Genomic DNA, 10,710 nt, shown 5'->3' with positions numbered 1-10,710 from the left:
TACTTTCATCATCTTCGACAGTTGGAGGAGAAATTCTTAGTCGGTGACAACATCGTCCTTTTGGGTATTTCAAAGTGAACGTAAACACGAGCTCAAATCTACTTTCAACGTCTCCAACAGCTAGAAGAGAAATTCTTGATCAGTGACAACATCGTCCATTTAGGTGTTTCAAAGTCAACATAGACACGAGCTCGAATCTACTTTCATCGTCTGACATTGGAAAATAAATTCTTAATCAGTGACAACACCGTTCATTTAGGTGTTTCAAAGTCAACATAGACACAAACTCAAATCTACTTTCATCGTCTCCGACGATTGGAAAAGAAATTATTGATCAGTGATAACATCGTCAATTTAGGTGTTTCAAAGTCAACATAGACACAAACTCAAATCTACTTTCATCGTCTGAGATTGAAAAAGAAATTCTTGATCAGTGACAACATTGTCCATTTAGGTGTTTCAAAGTCAACATAGACACAAACTCAAATCTACTTTCATCGTTTGAGATTGAAAAAGAAATTCTTGATCAGTGACAACATTGTCCATTTAGGTGTTTCAAAGTCAACATAGACACGAACTCGAATCTACTTTCATCGTCTGACATTGAAAAAGAAATTCTTAATCAGTAACAACATCGTCCATCTAGGTGTTTCAAAGTCAACATAGACACGAGCTCGAATCTACTTTCATCGTCTGACATTGGAAAAGAAATTCTTGATCAGTGACAACATTGTCCATTTAGGTGTTTCAAAGTCAACATAGACACGAGCTCAAATCTACTTTCATCGTCTGAGATTGAAAAAGAAATTCTCGATCAGTGACAACATTGTCCATTTAGGTGTTTCAAAGTCAACACAGACACGAGCTCAAATCTACTTTCATAGTCGGAAAAGAAATTCTGAATTAGTGACAACATTGTCTTTTTAGATATTTCAAAATTAATATAGACACGAGTTCAAATCCAGTGAGTCAATTAGCCTAACCTAAAACACAATAATTAATATTATAAACATTTTTTTACCTATTTAAAAGGTGGCCCCACCATCCCCACTAGTATACAGAGACGAACAAGTACCACAAATCGCATAGGATAGAAATTCCATTGACAACGACGGAGAAAAAGTTGTTCTACTTTTTCCCACCACCGTTCTCTCTGTAGCTCCGTCGCCATTTGTAGGCCACCTGCACCTTTCTTCCTTCTCTTCCATGTCTTTCTCCGTCAATTCCTAAGCTTCCTCTTCGAACTTCTCGTTCGGTACTTCAACTAATCTCTTTTCCAATTCGTTCTCCTTCTCGTCGTTGTTTCCATTTGGTTCTTCCTGATCCGTCCGTCAATTCGTTCGAACTTTTTTTTTTTTTTTTCTTCCTTCATTTCGCTTTAGTTTGGTTCGCAATTTGTTGTTTCAATGGCTCCGATCAAGCTCAAGCAATCCCAAAATTCTGCTGCGAAATCTGTTGCTTCCTCCACTGAAGCGCGCACTCTCGTTCGGGAAACTCTGCGGATTAGTGCTAGCCTGGCTTCTTCGCCTCCTGCTGATTCTGTTCCTCCCACGCTCTCTCTCGCTGGTCCGCAGGCGAGAAAATTTGGTATTGTGGAGGATCAGTTTATTGATTCCAGCTTGAGGTTGATTTGCTCCGAAGAAATCGATGGCCGGAGGTGGAATTATGTTGCTGAAAATGACCTATCCGGAAGGTCAAAGAACGGCTCGATCCGCGCTGTTTGCTTTCAAAAGCCGCAAGCTCCTATTGATGTTAGTAGTTACATTATGCTTCTATTACCAATTAAGTGCCTAGTCATGCGTTTGTCTTGATGCTTCACTGAGAATTGTGCTTAAAATGTCTGCTACTCCACCCATTTCATGTAGTATTGTACCTGGATTAAAAACAGCTACCTAATCTTCGGGGAATTATTTCCCAGAACTCATATGTGATTCTTTGGGTCCTAGTGTAACGGGTTTGTCTGCAATTCTCTTGAGAAAACAAGAAATTGGTTGATGCTCTTTTACTTTCAAGAACGTGTTAATTTTGTTAATTCATTCAGTACTGTAATTCTGTTACACATATTCACATTAAAATTCGAAAGAATTGCAAAACCTATATGTAATGGTTAATTTGTTTAGAGTACTTGTCGGTTTACAGGAAAGTAGTTTCTCTGCTTTCAATCGGGAGGAAAATAAACTTTCTTTCAATTTTCTGTTGTGATCGGTTAACTTGTGATGCAGGAGATGATGTCCTTCATAAGATCATATGTAGTCCCAGAAGGATTCCCCGACAGTGTTACCCCTTCATATGTACCATACATGACGTGGAGAGCTTTGAAGGTACGGGTCTAGATTCAGAAAATAATGTAAGCCTGTAACAAAGGAAAGAGAAGAAGAATATTCAATATGTTTTTCTACTCATAAATTAGAATCCGTTGGTAATGATGGCTTGATTTATTGCAGCACTTCTTTGGTGGAGCGATGGGTGTTTTTACAACACAGTCACTATTAAGCTCTGTTGGGGTTGCCAGAAATAAAGCTACTCCTGGAGCCATTGCTATAAATTGGATTCTCAAGGTAACAGTCTTTGTGAATGCTGTTTTACACTGTAGTTTCTTGATTAGAAACATAGTTTTGTTCCTGCAACCTACGTGTTCAAAAGTAAATCGACATATCTTAGAAGTGAGCACGCTTATCCCCAGAGATGGCTGTCTTATTCTTTTCATTTAGCTTACTAAATATGCCTTTACACCCCCCCCCCCCCCCCCCCCCCCCCCCCCCCCCCCCCCCCTAAAAAGTTGAAACTTTCTCAAGTTCAATGTCTTGTATTTGTCATAGTAAACTTCCTATTTCCCCTGGATCATAGTGAATTCCTGTGATTATTGTTGTTATTATTATTATTTTGCTGAGAACCACACTTTTGTCGAGAAAATAGTGTGTCTATGCTATGGTATTGACCTTGCTCGGTTAGGTTGTGCTGTCATTCATTGTAGATCTTAACTGTTATACGTGTATGCAAGTTTGTATGGCATAATTAGCGCTATAGTTATGCATGGACCAATTTGCAATCGCAGTAGGAAAACAAAAATCCATGACATGGAGTAGCTGAGGGTGGCACATGTATGTTGCTGCCGATTTTTGAGGAAAACTAAAATCGTAGTTCCATTTTTTATGTGATTCAAGTATACTCGATGGATAATTTTCTCAATGAAGCAATGGCATTTTAGGAGAATATTTATGTTAAAGATTTGCTTCTCAACATAAATATTGGTAAAAGAGGACTTAATGATCAACTTTTAATGATACTACTGAGAAGTTTCACATGTTTTCGAAGAAGTTCAAAAGAAGTTTCACATGTTTTCGAAGAAGTTCAAAAGAAACCCTGCATGGGGTTGGTTAAGATCTTCTTCGTCTTCTTTTCTTTCTAACGACGAGTGTTAAAATTTCTTTCCAACTCCTTCTGGTTACTTGATTGTTTTCTTCTTTTATTATATAGCAACTAAGCATGAAGTGCTGCAAATAGCAGCACTTATAATCTTGTCTTGCTATTCAATATATCCTTTTTCACATTTTACTTGTGCAGAATTGAGTGAACTGATTAAGTTTGAGCATTTCATTACAGGATGGTGCGGGGCGTGTTGGTAAAATGCTATTTGCTCGACAAGGGAAAAAATTTGATTATGATCTCAAGCAGGTAAATTGTATTTACTAGCCTCCACAGAAAAAAGTTTGCTCATTATAGTGACTGCATTTTAATTTTTGTTGAAGATCTGTTTTCTGAACAATATGAGGGTTGCAGCTACGTTTTGCAGGTGATCTCCTTATGGAGTTGGGTGCTGGGGTAGAGCTGGCAACTGCAGCTGCACCACACCTTTTTCTTCCTTTGGCTTGTGCTGCTAATGTTGCGAAGGTTTGTTTGTTTCCTTGGAAGGTGCAATAGTGTAGCTGTTATGAAATCTCATTTTGCTACTTGCTTTCTAGAACGTTGCTGCTGTAACATCAACATCAACCCGCACTCCAATCTACAAGGCCTTCGCAAAAGGAGAAAACATTGGAGACGTCACTGCTAAAGGAGAATGCGTAGGAAATATAGCAGATCTGGTATAGTTGGGCCTTCTCTTTAGACCTTGTCGAAGTAGATAGTTTTTGTTCGACTGAATTTGCCTAGTATTGTCTAAAGTTTAAAATTCTATAAGATGCAAGGTCTAAAACAAAAAGTGAATTCTTTTTTCTTATTGATTTGCTATGCACATTTCAATATGATCTTAAGATGATATGCACAGTTGCAAATCTGTTAGGAATTACTGTTTTTTCTTTCTTTTGTTTTTTAAAGATATGTTTAATAAGAAACAAAACTCCATGATGATATATAAAAGAGGTTACGGATGCACAGAGCAGGGGAAGGATCCTTGCTTCCCCAAAAGTTTATTAGCACTTTGAGTTTACATTAATTAGAGAGTAGATTTCTTGATACAATAGAAAATGGTTTTTTTCTTAGCAAAATCCTTTCATATTTATGCCTCACCCGCATAAAACAAAAAGAGAAAAATCTTTGTTAAGCGAGGGGACTCGAGGTTCTGTAAAAATTCCGAATGGTTTAAAAAATCCGTGTTTATAGTTAGTTATTTGGTTGTCTGCCAATCCAAAGTGACTATAGAAGGCCTTTTTGGGACATTTCTTCGTAGGCTCTAGCTTTTCCATAGACCACCATCCAGATAAAGCTTTCAGGGAGCAGATGATTGATATCTCCTAGAGAACACAAAAGCCAAACTTATAGCACAGTTCCTATGAGTCAACCAGTGGTCTAAGTTTCCTACCCAATTTACTGTTAAAATCTGGAGGGCGATGGCAATTTGGGGTATTGTATTGTTGAGTTTAAAAGTGCATTATTTGTATGTTAATTGGTGGCATCGAACCAAAAGGGATTATTTTTATTATTTAGATAATGAACCAGCCTTTATTACATATAAAAGTTTAAAAGCAGAGGCAATCGATAAAGCGAAGGCCTAATACAAAAAAGAACCAGAAAAAGAATTGGGAAAATAGGTTCTAATTGATAAGAATAAAAAAAAGGTTAATTTGTTCTTTTGGATGGTCTTTTGCTCTCAATCTTATGTTTTCTTAAAGGAAGAGATTTCTATACATCTTTTTAGATTCCAATTCCTCCGTTCTTTGATCTTATTGTAGTTGTCTTCTTTGATTTGATTCCCATTCCTCCAATGACAACCTCCTCAAAGCTGAACTTTAGAAGTCTTCAAAAAATTTGCCCCGAACCTTTATGGACTCGATAAACTGAATATGCATGTAATTGGAATTTCAGTGAAGATGAACACCTTTTAAAAGGATGCGAACGTTACATTAAAGATGTCAATGTCTTTTATTATTATTCTTTTCAAGCAAGGCTCTCCTAAGACAGTTTTAAGATTGGAAGCCTTGTGATGAAGAAAGAGAAGAAGTAAAGTATGCATATTTTGCAGAGGATAGATTGTAACGATCAAATTGGATAGATTGATCCTTTTAGAAGTGAACATGAGACCCATCCCCCTGGGGAAGTCAATGAACTTAAAAAAAAAAAAAAAAAAAAACAAAGGAACATTCAGCATAGCTTTGCATGGATTCCGAAAGTGTCCTTAATCGTCAGAAGAAAGAATTGGACATTCTATGATTTCTTTAGCAATGTTATATAATAAAATAATGTGCCATGATATTGTTTTAAACTACTGGGATCTTTTTATTTTTTGATTTAAAATGATGGTTGTTTTGTTTACCAAAAAAAAAAAAAGGTCTGCCAATCGGTGGTGTTGATGATTTTCTGCAAAAAAGAAAAAAGAAGAAGAAGAAGTTCAGATATTGCTATGATTATTTTCTATGACTTAATGTTATAATGCGCAGAGCTTTATGTTATTCTTCTGGATGTAAAGTTTTATGCATAATTGTGTATGCTTTACGTTGATTTATGTCATACGAGATGGTCAAATAAGTTTAATATGAATCTGATGGAAGTTTCATTTGTCTTCTGAAGCTAGGAACTGGACTAAGCATATTGATTTCAAAAAGAAATCCATCTTTGTTTACTACTTTTGGTCTCCTTTCATGCGGTTATATTTTCAGCTCTTATAATGAGGTTTGTCTGCAATTTGGATTACCTTTTTTCCCCCCCACTTTTATTCATCTTGAATAAGGAATTTCTTTTAGTCATTATAGTCTGACATATGCAGTATTTTTCAGGTCAGATCTGTTGTGTTGCACACAATGAACAGAGCGAGATTTAATGTAGCAGTCGAGTCTTTCATCAAGACAGGTGCTTTAAGTGTTATCTGATACTTTTAAAAAGAGGAGAGAGTGAAAGATGTTTTCAATCCTGAAATCCCTTTTCTAATGGCTTAAAGTTTAGCTAAAAGAATAAAGCGCATTTTATTTATTTATTTATGTAGATTTGTATATAAAACTATGCCTTATGTTTGTTTGCAGGGCGAGTACCCACATTGCAGAACGGGAATATGAATGAAAGAATATTAAGTTTCCCGTGGCTGAAGGAGAGTCCTGTAGTTCTTGGTAAATATTTCATTCTCCAAACGTATGCATGCATTTCTTTGATTCCTCTCACTTTGCCATTAAGAAAAATGTTACGTGAGTGCTTATATTCCATTACATTAAATGCAAGCAAGCAAAATTCAATTATTTCCACATACTAGATCAAAGTTGTGTGTCTATATGTTGTACTTGCTTTCTTTTCATGGGATTGAAGCGTGTAAAATTATTTTCAATTTTTGGCAGGACCAAGATTCAAAGATGCATTCCAAGATGCTGGTTCATATCTCGCCATTGAGCCCTTGTTTGATGTATGTGATATCCCATCCCATTATTTGGAGAAGCGTTATTCATTCTTTTATTTAAACTTTTTGATGTTGTTTTCTTGATGGGTAATAGAGAGAAAAGTACATTGTGACATACAATCAAACGAGGGGTAAGGTATATGCATTACTCAAAGATCAAGCGAAGTCGGATGACATCCTAAAAGCTGCTTTCCACGTAAGATGCACTATTTATTTTTGTTGTATATTTTTTGTAACGGCCCAAGCCCACCGTTAGTAGATATTGTCCTCTTTGGACTTTTTCTTTCGGGCTTTCCCTTAAGGCTTTAAAACGCGTCTGCTAGGGAAAGTTTTCCACACCCTTATAAAGGGTGTTTTGTTCTCCTCCCCAACCAATGTGGGATTCTCACATTTTTTGCATGCCAATATTTTTCTTCTTGTGATACAAGTTACTTTTCCGCAGGCTCATGTGCTTTTACATTTTATACGCTCATCAAGTGGGGGTCAGAAGTCTTCTCGAAAACAAGGTGATGCCATTTCAAACTCTGTGCCCGCAGTGACCAATCTTGAGGCACAAATTGCTGCATCATGTAAAATGGTCTCAACCTCGTATGAGATTTTCAAGAGTAAAGCTTCAGAGCAGGTAGGAAAATGAGCATGTCTTCTTATTTAGCTTGTGCTGCATCATTGCTATTAAAGTATATATATGGAATAAGAATTTGCTAGCCGTAGTTTTGCCTGATAATCTGATAAATAGCAGTTTTACAGATAATATTCAATTTTAGGTTGAGTTTGATATGCTTACTAGTTTAAACACTTCTCAAAATAATATTTTCAAAACTTTTTTCCTTGAATGATAGTGATTTTAAAACTTGTGTGTTTGGTTACATCTTAAAAGCAATTTTAATCATAATTTTGTTTGGTTGCACAAAGTGATTCTGCAATTGTTTTAATTCAAACACACTCAATATTTGGTTGTACTTATTCATTTTTTTAGAAGAGACAATTTCGTTGTACTTGTTAATCATGCAAAAAGTAAAAACTTAATGTCTTCTAATGTACTCTTGTTACAGCAAACCTACTTCGTTTGTTCCTTGGGTCTTAACTGAGTGCCGTCATTGCTTTCCTGAGTAACCTAATGATCAACTGATTGAGAAGTTATTTCAAACATAACAACTATATTTTCTTTGTGATACAGTTATTCATTATTATTACTTTTTTGCATCTTGGCAGGGATGGGTGATGGCGGAATCGCTACTCAATCCTGGTAGAGCTCGATTGTGTCCCAGATAAAAAAAAACATACGAGCAACATGCAAAGTCATCGCGAAATACTGGTAGATAATACATATCTCAAAGATACAAAGGCTTGCATCAGATTGCCAATGATAGGAGGATGATGAATATCAAGTCTCTTTGATTCCTGAAGATCCTTGTTCGACGCCAGGCCAGTTGCTTTCCGGTTGATAGGTAAAAAAATGGTCCAACTCAGGGTTCAAGTCTCTATTGAAATGGAAACGTAGATTCAGTTCTAAGTGCACGAATAGGTCAGTATAATGTATTATATGCATCCCCCCATCTCTTTATCCATTTCCAGGTATCTCTTTGTTATGGTTTTTGTGACAAAATTTTGTTGCAATCATGTTTTTCCCACCGAGTATTTTTGCGTAGTATACACAGACCTTTAAGCTCTTTTCTGATTGCAGTTGAATGATTATAGATACCTTGTCTTAAGAAAGGTGAAAAACTTAACGAGATCCAAAGTCGATCCAACGTCGTCCTGCTGTTAAGATGCCTCGACTCAACCTGGGTTGATTCATCCAAAAAGTAAACATTTTCCAGTGAAGTCTTTGTCTAGCCAGTCTAAATGAAAGAACATTGGACCCTTTAGGTGAGCTGCTTGGTAATAAGTTAAGGTTGAGGATGATTGCCACTGCACTTTGCTGGGAAATGGATTAATTAAAGCATTGGCACTTCGAAGATACTAACAAAGATTTTTCTGTTATTTTTTTCTATTTTTCTTTTCATGTACGTCATTTTAAACGTATTATTAAAAAAAAATAATTTTGTTTTATTAATAATTTATATAATTGTATAAGATTTATAAGATTTATAAGATTTATAAGATAATCCAATTTAAAATAATTTACTTTCACCATAGTTTATTCTTTCAATTTGATTATTGTACTAATTATTTACTATTAAAAGCTTATATAATTTTATTAAGTTCACTTATTTGAGGATAATTATTAATATTAATTTTTAAATAAACTAAAAATTGGATTTTAGGGTTATTATTCACAATACTTATTAATAAATAAAAATTAAATTGGTTAAAGTTATTTTAATAATTTGACTTAATAAAAAACTAATTAGTTATTAAAAATTAATTAATATAATGAAAATTTTGAAAGTAATTGTAGGAACTGAAAAGAAATATTATTTATTTATATGAAATTGTGATAATATTCTCATGAAACTCTTAGCCTAAAATCAAGAAATATTAGAGCCAAATATAAAAATCAACAAAACAAATGAAAAAATTGGCCTATAGCATAAAAAAAAAAAAAAAAAAAAAAAAAAAAAAAAAAAAAAAAAACACTTTACTCTAATTAATTGAATTTTAAGGAATTCAAAGTTTTTCTTAGAAACCTACGAAAGTTTAAGATTCAGACAATTTTGAAAGTTTACTAACAAATTAGAAATAAACCTTAGAATTTAGATATTAAATTTATAATTTAACAAAAAAAAAAAAAAAAAAAAAAAAAAAAAAAAAAAAGAACAAATGTTGAAGAAATTCCTCTCTCCTCTATCCCTTCTAAGTCTATCTATTCTGTCTTTTCAAATAGAAGGAAAAGAAAGCGTGAGGGAGCATTTCTCCTTTCTTTTTCTTCTTTTCTCGATTATTACTTTAAAAAAAGCAGTTATTCAGTTAAATATATGTTTTTGTAATCTTGTATAACTGTTCAAGATATACCATGTTGAATTGTTGATGCTCAAATGAACATACTTGGTAGGATAGGAGAGAGAAGAAGACAAACCATAGATTGAGAGAACAATTTCACAGACATTTGGTAGGATATGTCGCATTTGAAGTATTCTCTAATTAGGTTTAGAAGGAAGAAGCATTTGAAGTTAGATGTACCCGAGTTTGATTGTAGTACCTTCCATCATCCTCACCTTCACTTAATGTAACCACCCAGATCCACTGCTACCAGATATTGTCCTCTTTGGGCTTTTCTTTTCGAGCTTCTCCTCAAGACTTCTCAAGACTTTAAAACGCCTAGGGGAAAGTTTCCACACCCTTATAAATTGTGGTTTGTTCTCCTCCCCAACCAATGTGGGACATCACAATCCACCCCCCTTCGGGGCTCAACGTCCTCGCTGACACTCTTTCCTTCATCCAATCATGTGAAACCGCCCCCAAATCCACCCCCTTTGGGGCCAGTGTCCTTACTGGCACACCACCTCGTGTCTAACCCCCTTCGGGGTACAGTAAGAAGGCTGGCACATCGTCCGATGTCTGGCTCTGATACCATTTGTAACGACCCAGATCCACCGTTAACAGATATTGTCCTCTTTGGGCTTTCCCTCAAAGTTTTAAAACACGTCTCCTGGGGGAAAGTTTCCACACCCTTATAAATGGTGGTTTGTTCTCCTCCGCAGCCAATAGCCAATGTAGAACATCAAACTTAATTTATTCCTCATAAAATTGAAGGATCGCATTTTTAAGCTCACTCAAAACTTTACTACAACAAACGCACACATATATGCAACAATTGCGTTAATCCCACCCAAATCTGTGTATTTCTTTCACAATTTTTTCATGGTACTACTCTTTTGGGAGGAATCAACTCAATCTCTCTTATATATTGATTTTCCTTCTCACTCAAAATTAACGGATTAAAATGATAG

At 35.2% G+C, this 10,710-nt stretch overlaps 1 protein-coding gene across 1 annotated transcript; it reads left to right on the top strand.

Moving 5' to 3' along the window:
- The first annotated feature begins 1,078 nt into the window (after positions 1 to 1,078).
- LOC111810618 (protein root UVB sensitive 6) lies at positions 1,079 to 8,516 on the top strand. The gene is made up of 13 exons (XM_023697349.2): positions 1,079 to 1,751; positions 2,223 to 2,321; positions 2,445 to 2,558; positions 3,604 to 3,675; positions 3,781 to 3,891; positions 3,963 to 4,082; positions 6,004 to 6,105; positions 6,210 to 6,282; positions 6,453 to 6,536; positions 6,759 to 6,823; positions 6,912 to 7,013; positions 7,260 to 7,439; positions 8,030 to 8,516. The coding sequence occupies exons 1-13, from the start codon at positions 1,407 to 1,409 to the stop codon at positions 8,087 to 8,089; spliced, it is 1,527 nt and encodes a 508-aa protein (XP_023553117.1). The 5' UTR covers positions 1,079 to 1,406; the 3' UTR covers positions 8,090 to 8,516.
- The last annotated feature ends 2,194 nt before the right edge of the window (positions 8,517 to 10,710 follow it).

Source organism: Cucurbita pepo, chromosome 14 (genome assembly GCF_057944985.1).
Source record: "Cucurbita pepo subsp. pepo isolate OVF chromosome 14, ASM5794498v1, whole genome shotgun sequence".
NCBI classification, from domain to species: domain Eukaryota; kingdom Viridiplantae; phylum Streptophyta; class Magnoliopsida; order Cucurbitales; family Cucurbitaceae; genus Cucurbita; species Cucurbita pepo.
The sequence above is the reverse complement of the archived record's forward strand: the minus strand, read 5'-3'. Positions and strand labels throughout refer to the sequence as shown.

Excerpts from the sequence above, each read along its gene's own strand:
- LOC111810618 (XM_023697349.2), top strand. The coding sequence starts at position 1,407 with ATGGCTCCGATCAAGCTCAAGCAATCCCAAAATTCTGCTGCGAAATCT. Across the intron at positions 6,283-6,452 it reads CGAGTCTTTCATCAAGACAG|GGCGAGTACCCACATTGCAG; the intron begins GTGCTTTAAGTG and ends GTTTGTTTGCAG. Across the intron at positions 7,440-8,029 it reads AGAGTAAAGCTTCAGAGCAG|GGATGGGTGATGGCGGAATC; the intron begins GTAGGAAAATGA and ends GCATCTTGGCAG.